The 11,074-nt window shown below is 33.6% G+C and overlaps 1 protein-coding gene across 1 annotated transcript; it reads right to left on the bottom strand.

Annotated features, from left to right (window-relative positions):
• Nucleotides 1-2,930: 2,930 nt before the first annotated feature.
• Smp_141460 (hypothetical protein) lies at nucleotides 2,931-7,269 on the bottom strand (the record flags this gene model as incomplete). Its single annotated transcript, XM_018798256.1, has 3 exons — nucleotides 2,931-3,296; nucleotides 5,364-5,822; nucleotides 7,189-7,269. 3 exons carry the CDS (start codon nucleotides 7,267-7,269, stop codon nucleotides 2,961-2,963), a joined length of 876 nt encoding a protein of 291 aa, XP_018653216.1. The 3' UTR covers nucleotides 2,931-2,960.
• Nucleotides 7,270-11,074: the final 3,805 nt, after the last annotated feature.

Below are 11,074 nucleotides of genomic sequence, written 5' to 3'. Positions count from 1 at the left end.
AATTGCAGCCCTAAACATCAATGAGAAGATTCAAACAAACAATACCAAGTGAATTGAATGTTTATGAATGTTGTCAGTTCATCATGAAAACTAGTTTAAGTGATCATTTTAATTCAAATAATAATCCATTGGGCTATGAAGTCTCAGTCTCAGGTCATTAACTTAACTTATAACCTAGTTTTCCTTTCAAACGCTTCACGAGAAATCACACTTTAACGTTATGGGTAACCGCAATGTGACAACCATCTTTATACCTTTAACAGAACCTCAGATCACCTCTAGTCATTAAGTATTAATGATTACCGGATTGTTAAATCCATGAATTCTGGTAGAATGAAACTATTAACTGCTAATTCTTGTCCAGAAACTGATAAACAGTATTTACTAACGTTAGATAATTGATAAAAAGTCGTCCGATCCACTTCCAACGTCTTTTCCTAATTTCCTCTTCAGCTGGAAGCTGGTTTGTCCTCTCCCACAGAAGGCTGTTGCTGATAATATCCGGCCAGTGAATGCTGAGTATTTTGCATAAACAACTGTTAATAAATACTTGTACCTTCTTGACAATGGATGTAGTAGTTCTCCACGTCTCAGCTCCATACAGTAGGACTGTCTTGACGTTCGTATTGAAGATTGTCACTTTGAAGTTAGTTGAGAGTTGTTTTGAGTTCCATATGTTGTTCAATTGTAGAAATGCTGCCCTTGCTTTGCCATTCCTTGCCTTTACATATGCATCCGATCCTCCTTGTTTATCAACTATGCTTCCCTGGTATGTGAATGTTTCCAACTCTTCCAGAGTTTTGCCATCAAGTGTGATTGGGTTGGTGTTCTCCGTGTTGTATTTGAGAATCTTGCCTTTTCCTTTATGTATATTGAGACCTATTGATGTAGAGGTTGCTGCTACACTTGCTGTCTTCGTCTGTATTTGTTCGTGTGTATGAGATAGGAGGGCTAGGTCATCAGCGAAGTCCAAATAATCTAATTGATTCTATCGGTATAGTCTCATGATATCTTAAATTGTGTTCATACAGTACATCCATTGACTTAAGTAACTTTGAGTGCTACTCAGTTTACAACTGATTGATGAGTGAGTAGTGATAAGTGTTGTTTAGGTCAAATCCTACTTAGTGCTAATAGAATTCTACCCATTAAGTTACAACATGGTCACTAGTCTATGTAAATTGACATTGTATGCACAGTGTCAAGATGTACAGGTATGCTGTGCTGACGGATGGCACAAAACTTAGGTTAATAGTTCCCTTTCAACTACCTTCTACCACTATACATCAATATGAAGTTAAAATTCTTAACAATCTGACTGATAATTGGTGTAAATTGATACGGCGAATAATAGCTCAATCAATTGGAATTCGAATGACATACGGAACTGATTTTTTTCCAATCGTCTATGATATGTATATGTCACATCTGAAGAAGGATTATAGATGCTTAATCTTACAATACTGTAAATTTATGTTCGCATAGTAAGTCATTGGATTATTCTTATTATTAAATACAACTCAATTCAATTTATACAAATCTGACTGTTAATCTAGATGTAAAGCGGTATATTCTTAAGTTATTTCGATTTATTTTAATAGTCAAACAAATCCTTCTGACCAATCTTCGAGTTATTTCTCTTATGTTCAAGTGGCCGTGTAGATTCAGTTTGAAGTTAATTAGAAGAGGAGTTCCAGTTTGAAGACTTATCATAAATAGAATACATAAAAATCAATAGTTTAAGATATCGTTTTGGATCTGTTTTCAGTGAATAATAAACTTATATATCTATCATCTTTCATACATCAAGCCATATCAGTTTCCTGTCCAATTATAAAAAACTTTTATCTGAAAACATGAAACATGGAGACAGACATAAGAAGAATGAACAGCGATTGGATAGAACTAGAAAGGAAGGCCCATGACAGAGTGGGTTGGAGAATACTGATCGGCGGCCTATGCTCCATTGAGATTAACAGGTGTAAGTAAGTAACCAATCAAATTGGATTTCAATGAAGATTTGTTGTCCCTTCTTTTCTCTTCCAAATTTATAAGTTTAATCAGAACAATACATCTGGATTGCCCTTTTATTACAAACTGGTCATAGTGCCAGTATAAACCAATCCTTTTCAATTATTTATAGGGTCAGTAATTTTTAGCCAAAGCTTGCCAAGCCTAAAGTTCTTCAAACGGCGGAGGCATAAGCCATCAGGATGAAGAAACCGGATCTAAGCAAACAGAAGAAACATCTGAATTCAGTAATGTATTTCTTTTCTAATATCAAAACACACATCATGTTTTTTTCTGTATAATACCAAAGAGAACATGTCAATAAAGACAGGATTAATGATATGCATTAAATACACTTCAAAGAACACATTCACAGTTTGACGTTATGTATATATTACTGATTATCTGAATTTACAAACTAAGGGATTCAACGAATAACACACATTTTGAAAGATTTCTGTACAAAAGACAATATATAATTGAATTATTGACCATAACTAAGTATCTAACAGAAAACCACGATAAATCATAGACTTAATAAAGAACATATTATTACTAAATTATTATCAATTTTGCATTTTAAAAAAAACCTAAAAACATGAAATCAAATCTAAAAACGAGATAGATGTGATAATAAATTGTGTGCAACACAGTTATACTACTTTTTTTAAGAAATAAGTAATATACATAGATAAGTAAAAGTTTTCGAGAAGTAATGAATGATATAGTGTGATATAATGTGTAGTGAATTAAAATAAAAACAACTCATATTCAATACAAGAACAGTGAATTCTATGGAAAAAAATATGTGCAGTTGTTCAGACAATCTGTTGCTTTGTTATACATATACAGCCTATTTGTTGTTTTATTAAAGAGAACTAATATATGGATGAATAATTCTGGGAAGATAAATTTACTACTAACAAAATAGAAAACAAAATATCATATCATCATAATTTAGATATTCCAGTTTTTAATGCAGATTTCAATGGAGAATGTTGTGTAGATCCAGATATTCTATTTGCAGCTGGGGATGATACAGAATTATTTAATATTCGTGTTGGTGAACGATTAGTACTATCTATCATGTATTCACCATCTTCATCTTCCTCAGAATCATCATCATTTTCTGTGTTATCTTCTTCTTCTTCTTCAAAATCATCATCATCATCTTCGAGATCTTGTAAACCATTTACAGAATTTCTATTATCTACTTTTTCTCGAACATTATGGTTATTGCCAACATCATCGTCTCCTTCAGTAAATAGGCTTGTTACATCATCATTCTGTTTTAGTATTTCCATCCAGATAGATGATTTTAAACGAAAAAATAGTTCAGAAACAGAACATGAAACAATAATCTAATAGAGAAACTGAAATGCTTCTAATCAAATATGTAAACAAAGTATATATCATGAATTTGGATTATTGATTGTATGGACTGAAACTAGTTAGGAAAAAATAGTTGAATAACTAAACATCCTATCCGAAAATATTCATTGAATACCTTCCGTTGATATAGAGGAACGTGTTTTACAATAAAGTCTAAGTTTTATGCAATTTGCTTCATATCAGTATGATGTAATATGAGGTCTTGAGGGGACTGATGATCCTCAAGGATGTTGAACACGCATTTTCTCAGTGACAGAGTTAAAAGGGTTACCATTATTGTATTCATATAGTGACTGACTTCCTGTAGGACTGGGATGTTTTGATTGCCTATTTAGCTTGCAGTAACCAATTTTATGTTTGTTCACCCCACTGAGTTGATCAAAGTCTATCACTCATGTTTCAATGTCATCACCAGTCGAATTTACTCAAAATTGAGTAAACTAAGTTTTGATGTTAGATAGAACCGGTGTAAATATCGAGAAGTGATTAAATGGAGAAAACAACTAGAAAAAAACTATTATATTTCAACAAGGCTATTGTCCATGAAACTGTGCGATTGCCGAATACAAATTAATCAATCGTTAAGATTGACGTGTTTTATAAGAAAACAAGAGCAATAATTCACTACCCTTAAGATATTTTCAATCGTTATTCAACTGACATTAGTTATTAGAGTGGTTGAAGTTAGACATTAACACCGCTAGATGCTAGCTCGGTGGTCTAGAGGTTAAGTGCTCACGCGCGAGACCGATAGATCCTAGGTTCGAATCTTACGAGGTGAGGTCGTGGAAGTGCACTACTGAGGAGTCTCATACTAGGACAAAAAGGCCGTCCACTACTTCCAAGTTTTCCATGGTGATCTAGTTTAGACTGACTCATGAATTAAACCATTAATTTATTAGATTGGTGTCAAATATTATTCTTATCTCGTGAACTAAGATGAACATCTATAAAAGTTTCATTGATCATTTCAAACAAATTAAAACTGTTCACATTCAATGTTGTTAAATTCAGTGTAAAGAGTTGCATTTGTAAGAAGTGAGATTCTATTTAGTCGTTAACATATAGTGTTTAGTGAAAAAACCGACTGTAGAAATCCACTACTTTAGGTGTGATAATCTTCACGAAAATAATGTCGTACCATATTTACAATGTAATTAATTACTTACTTAATATAGCAACTTCATTAATAGGTTCTATTCCTGGTTGGTTTGAGCGCAGTTGTTTTTCAGCAGTCTCATATTAGAAAAAAAAGCTACCCAGTAATAACCAGTTCCCAACACTTTATTATTTTATTTTAACTAGTAATGAAATTCATAGTTGAACTGTTTAATATCAATATAGGGTTGTGGAGATTGTGCAGTTTTGATTGAGATCATGAATAGGTCAATGTTAGACCACTATTAAAAACCTGGAAGCACTGTTTGACGGCTGTTTTGTCCTAGTATGGAACTCCTCAACAATGCGCATCCGCGATCCCACACACAAACCCCTAATCTCTGGAACACTGAGCTGAGGAGCCCCATACTAGCACGAAACGACCGTTCAGTGCTTCCTGGGTTTCAAGGGTGGTCTAACATCAAGCGATTCATGATCTCAATCAGAACTGATTAAATGTTAGTAATTCAACCTTGAAAATAATATTATGTCATAATATTCGACTGGTCGTTCACATCCTAACCAGGTCATCTACAATGACCTACATGACTAAAACTAACAGTCAGTAATTTCCTGAACTGATAGCTATATTTCAGTTTGGCCACTCATAGCTTCCTTCAAACTTACTCCTATACGCCAGCTAATATTTCTCTTTGAAGTAGACAATGATTAAGCATGTGTAACACATGTCTTAATCAATGAAATGGTTGACTGAATATTAACTTGTCTTGTAAATAATATAACATATTTATGTGTTAAAATAATATATGAGTGATAAAGGTAGCTGCAGCATAAAAATTTACCTGATGTGATATGCCGGAATTTTGTCTTTGTTGATGTAGCTGTTGGGAGTATGACAGTCGATCGTGTTGTTGTTGTTGTGTTTGACCTTGTAATTGTTGATTCTTTTTCTTATTACGACCTAATGATGTTAAACTACAACGACTACCAGTTTTCATTGAATTCATTGAACTATGTACAGATGATGACGGCCGATAAGATCGATGATCTCTTATTGATACTGGCGGAGAAATCATTGGTGACGATTGATCACCAATCGTTAGACTTTGTTGACTGATTGGAAGATTATTGTTAGTATTTAACACAGTTAAATTACTTCCAGAACGTAATAGTGTACCACGAAATTCAATTAGATCTGCTTCTTCATGTAATAACTGGATTGCATTGTAAGCTGAAGTCAGTGTTTCCAATGCTTTAGCATGCCATAACATTTCAATTTGAATAAAGTCTGTTATAATTCTCTAAATAAAAAAGCGAATGCGATCAATAGTTATGAAAACAGTTCAAAATAAAGTTCACTCTATTAATATCATGGAAAATCTTTATGTCCAAATTTGGATGAATATTCAATGTAAGGTCGTGGAGATTGCTGAATTTCGTTTAAATAACTAATTGGTCAAAGTTAGACAATTATTGAAAACCTGAAAGCACTGGACGGTCACTCTGCCTTAATGTGGGACTTCTAGGCAGTTCGTATCCATAACCTCGCAACCAGGAATCAAACCCAAAACCTTCGATCTACCATCTAAATGCCTGACCTCTAGACCTCTAGATCCATTGGTGTACAAGTCTAACTTCAATCAGTCTGCGACAGTGTGTGACCTCAAATCTGACAAGGTTTAGCTCCACTGGTCACGGCTTCTCACTAGAATCATGCATTATTGTTTAAGCCGTAGAATATTGACTTTATCAGGAATCGACTTAAATAAGTTGTTATTACTTGATCACTACTTCGTTTTTTGTTTAAATATACGATTTATAAAACTTGAGGATTTTGATTATTGACAAGCTTCAACTAAACAACAATTGAAGAAAAAACTGGCGAGTACTGAACAAGGGTTTCATTCGAGTTTATACTTCCTTTAAAACAGTTTACACTTATGATTTGAAACTTCAAGTTATTTCAGTAAGAAATAATAGTACTAAACTAGGGGAATTCTAAATAAGTGACTGATCGCCTTCAACAACAATCAAAACAGGTTTGGGTAGTGTTTCTCTTTCTTTAAATGTAAAGTGTCTTAGGGATGATCTGTGCCAACCCCTGAACTAATCATAGGTTGTGAGTAAGTTAGTTGCACCTCTGGGTTGGTGTTTGACGAAATATTGATATAAATTCAGAAAGTTAGGCTGGCTTTGGCCAATTTACATAACTTGTGGCATAGGTAAAATGTTCGTCCTCTTGCTAATCAAAGACTGAGTAGGCTGTGCAGTGGTTCATTCTGTTCAATTGTATGGGTGTAAAACGTGGCCTTCATATTTAAAAAAATATTTGTAGATTTCTAGAATTCAATTGCATCTCTCTAACCATAGTCTATTGTAATTCACTGTTTGGTGACCAAAAGAAGGTTAGAAAAAAGCTAGAGGAGATCAAACCAAGACACGATATCAGTACATGAAGTCGCCGAATGTAGGACTAGGTTATATCGACAGTTGCAAATTACTTGGTTCGGGTTCGTACTATTACCATCACGAATGGTTGAATACGTTCATAATAATAAATATCATTATTATTATTATTATCATCGCTATCATTATCGAAACAGTTTTTAATATACAATAGGTCTATTATTATATGACAAATAGTTAATCATTAACTAATGCACTTACTTTTAAACCTTTTAATCGACGACCTTCAAAATCAAGTACACAACGTTCTAAATTATTTGCACTTCTAGTAGCATCAATCATTGCATTGTGTAATTGTATTTCAGCCTTAAAATAAATAAAAAAATTAGAAATAATAATATGATACAATATAACTTAGCCAATTTAATGTCTTAGTGATTATTATGGAGACTGTCGATTATAAAATCTTACATGACAGAATAACTTAAGTTAAACAACCATTAAAAACCAAGGAAACACTGAACAACTGTTTTGCACAGTATAGGACTCTTTAACAATGTGTATTCAAAACACTATGAAAGATCAAAACCCAAATTCTTTAGGCTTTGAGGCAAGCATTTTGTAGATTTTAACGGTCAGATTTTAAAAAAAATATATTACAGATGTAACTGATTATGACCACGTTCTAGGTGTTAAGCTCTTACAACAAGATCTGAAGGTAGTGGGTTCGATTTTTGGTACGACAATCGGTGCACGTTTCTGCAATATTTCTTACTAAGATGAAACGGTACTTCCGTGTTTTTTAATAAATGTTCAACCAATGTCAGTCTGTGATGTAAAACCTCAAATCGATATTCTGCTGAACTTTTTACCCATAACCTATGTCTTGTTTCACGATGTCACTTAATAATTAAACCCAACAATGACTTTATCAGCTCGAGGGTTTAGAGAATCTATAATGCTTAATAATAATAGGCGTTATTATTATAGGGAGTGGTCATTTTTAAGTAATATATAATAAGAATGTTTTTTTTTTGATAAACACTAGTTTTCATTGGTAAAAGTTTACAATGAAGATGTTGTAAGACTTATGTAATAACCATAGAATTTTAAACTTATTCCACTATCAAACTTGGGTCGATTCTAAAGATGAGTTCAATTTGAAAAATGGGGTAGAATTAGTTTTTTGTGTGACTCATTAGTGTGTGTGCAAGAGGATAAACACTCTTTTTTAATGTTCAACAGAAGTGGATAAGACACACTTTAAGGAAATCACATAAGTGCGCCACAAGACAAGCCCTCACATGGAATCCTGAAGGCCAAAGGAGAAGAGGAAAACTAAAGAACACATTACACCGAGAAATGCAGACAGACATGAGAAGAATGAACAAAAGTTGGATAGAACTAGAAAGGAAGGCCCAGGACAGGAGAATCCTGGTCGGTGGCCTATGCTCCATTGGTAGTAACAGGTGTAAGTAAGTAAGTAAGTAAGAAGTGCATTATCTCGCATTTTCAGGCATTTTTTTGCCGTTCATTTTAATGGTTAAATCAGTCAGTCAGTCAGCTACAACGTAGGTTAAATATTGCAAATAAGAGTACAGTTTTCACTGGGGATTTCATTTCAATCATTTCATGTCAGAGTTTATCCTAACTTGCCGAATGAAAAAAAAATTTAAAGTGAAAGTTAGAGCTTGAACTGAAATCCTCAGTGAAAACTAGGTTTCTTATACCCAATGTCCACTCATTAAATGAGGGGAAGAATACTACACATGTGTGGACTATTGAAAGACATGTGCGTTACTAATTCACAGACACGTATAATAACTTGGCATTAACACTTACAAGACGAAGAAGAAATCGATGTACGTTTATGTTCAACCTGAAATAACGTCTGCATTTCGATAGACAAATCTACTGGCATGTTTATACTTGTAAGTAATAATGTAAAAGATACATTTAAATCACCAACTTTTTGTACCTATCACACAATACATATTTTCAATCTAAGTAAAGTCAGTCTACTCCCAACTACGTAAAACTCCCGATTCGAGGTAATAAGTTAGTCAAGTTATTTCTCAAAGCATATTTATATTTGATATTGGTAGTCGGAATGAATGTTTCTTGAAGAACAATTTGAAAGTTCGTAATCTGATCCATGAAAGATAATAGGTACCAAATGCTAGAAATTGCTTAACTACGACAAAACAACCGTTCAATTCCTCTAGGTAACAATGATTCATTAAAAGACATCAGTTTTTGGTGAAATAGTCTTCAAAATTGACTTTCATACAATACTAGTTAGTTGGAGGCAGTCGATAGGATATACTGTGTAACTTAGTTATCGAGCTATTTTGCCCTTGTCAGTAAAATGTACCTGTAATCTTGAGTACACTGCAGCTCCCTGACATATTTCACCACATATCAGTCAGCATCACAATCTTAGACATTTCCACTGAGCTATCTGAGCCTCGACCAAACTTTTCTAGGACTGAAACACTCGCGATTGACTGGTTAATGTTATATTTACTCAATCTCTTAAGTGCTAATCAAATTCTATTGATCAACTTCCAATATGACCACTAGTATAAATTGCTCGATATATCATGAAGTATGCTGAGATATGAGGTCGCTGAAGAGAGTCTTACATAATCTGTATTCATTCGAAATTTAGTCAATACTTTATAAATGATTATTTAAACATACACAAAGGATAAAATTCCATCTTCTTCGTACTACTAGTAACTTTATAAAAGAAAACAAAACTAAAAATGTCAAACAATATTAACAACCATACAGAATAAAATATATCATTTTAGGAAAATAAAAGTAGTCAACAATTTCAAACATAATAAAGGCTGAGGAGTCCCATAATAGGACGAAACGGCCGTCCAGTGCTTACAGGTTTTCCATGATGGTCTAGCTTCAATTGACTCATTATCTCAACTCTATAAAATAATGAAGGCTCATAAAACTTAAAATGAATCGTTAAAATCAAAATATGATTATATGGTGTAATTGAACAAACTATTGTTATCTTCTAAAAACAAAACATTGAAACATTATAAGCAAAGATTGATAGTGACTAACAGTGGAATACCCCCAGAAAAAAGCCCGTTGCATGTTTCCTCCTATTTGGGACTCGCCAGCCTGGACGTACCCTGAATCTTAGAAACCGATCAATTGCAGTCTTAAACGTCAATGGAAAGATTCAAGTAAACAATAACAAATGAATTTAAACTTCACCCCATTGCACAAGTAAGTGGCTATCAGGACTCAGTAGCTAAGTGGATAACGCGATGGAGTTTGAAGTGAACGGTACTGGGTTCGAGTCCCAGAGTGAACATTAATTCTGAGATGCAGGTACATCCAGCTGGCGAGTCCTAAATAGGACGAAACGCGCGTCCTTGATTCCACTGTTAGCCATTATCCATCTTTGCTTGAAATGTTATTTTGATCACACTGTAATCGGTAAATCCTGTTAACCACTCGCAAGAACTAACCGAATACAATTCCAGTTAAAAATGCAGTATGACAACTTTTGCTAACATACATCTGTCCCAGGTTTTACTGTACGTTAACAATGATTGACTGGTTTCTAGTCAAAAAACAATATACAAACTAAACAGATCACAAGAAATTATTGACAATTTTTCACGAAGGAGAAATTGTTTTATTTTCCAATTTGGTGGGAACATTAGATATTTAGGTATTATGTGATCAGAGACAAGTGCTGAGAAGTCTTTGTCCAAAATTTTGTGTGAGTTAGCACTCCTCACATATCAGTCAGCAATATGTATTCAACAACCTATAGGCCATTGTTTTTTGTGCATTTTGAGCCTGTATTCAATGATTAATTTGTTGCTGTTAAAAAAATGGTTGGTGATATAGCGATCACAGTAAGCCATGATTGGTCAACAAGTAAAGATATACTAAATATGAAAAACCATCTTATGCATAAAAAGGACTTCATCTAGTCTTAATCTGAATCTATTTGCTAACTGCTTTGTATTAAGACAAAAGACTGTTTTCTCTGGACTATATTTCGTTCTTGATTGCTAGATGGATAATTTGGTTTCATGTATCACGTGACCAAATATTGTGACTTAATAATCAACCTAGTGATCAGTTTGGTGTTTAGTTCTACTCA

This window comes from Schistosoma mansoni, chromosome 6 (assembly GCF_000237925.1).
Source record: "Schistosoma mansoni strain Puerto Rico chromosome 6, complete genome".
NCBI classification, from domain to species: domain Eukaryota; kingdom Metazoa; phylum Platyhelminthes; class Trematoda; order Strigeidida; family Schistosomatidae; genus Schistosoma; species Schistosoma mansoni.
This window is presented reverse-complemented; position numbering and strand designations above follow the sequence as displayed.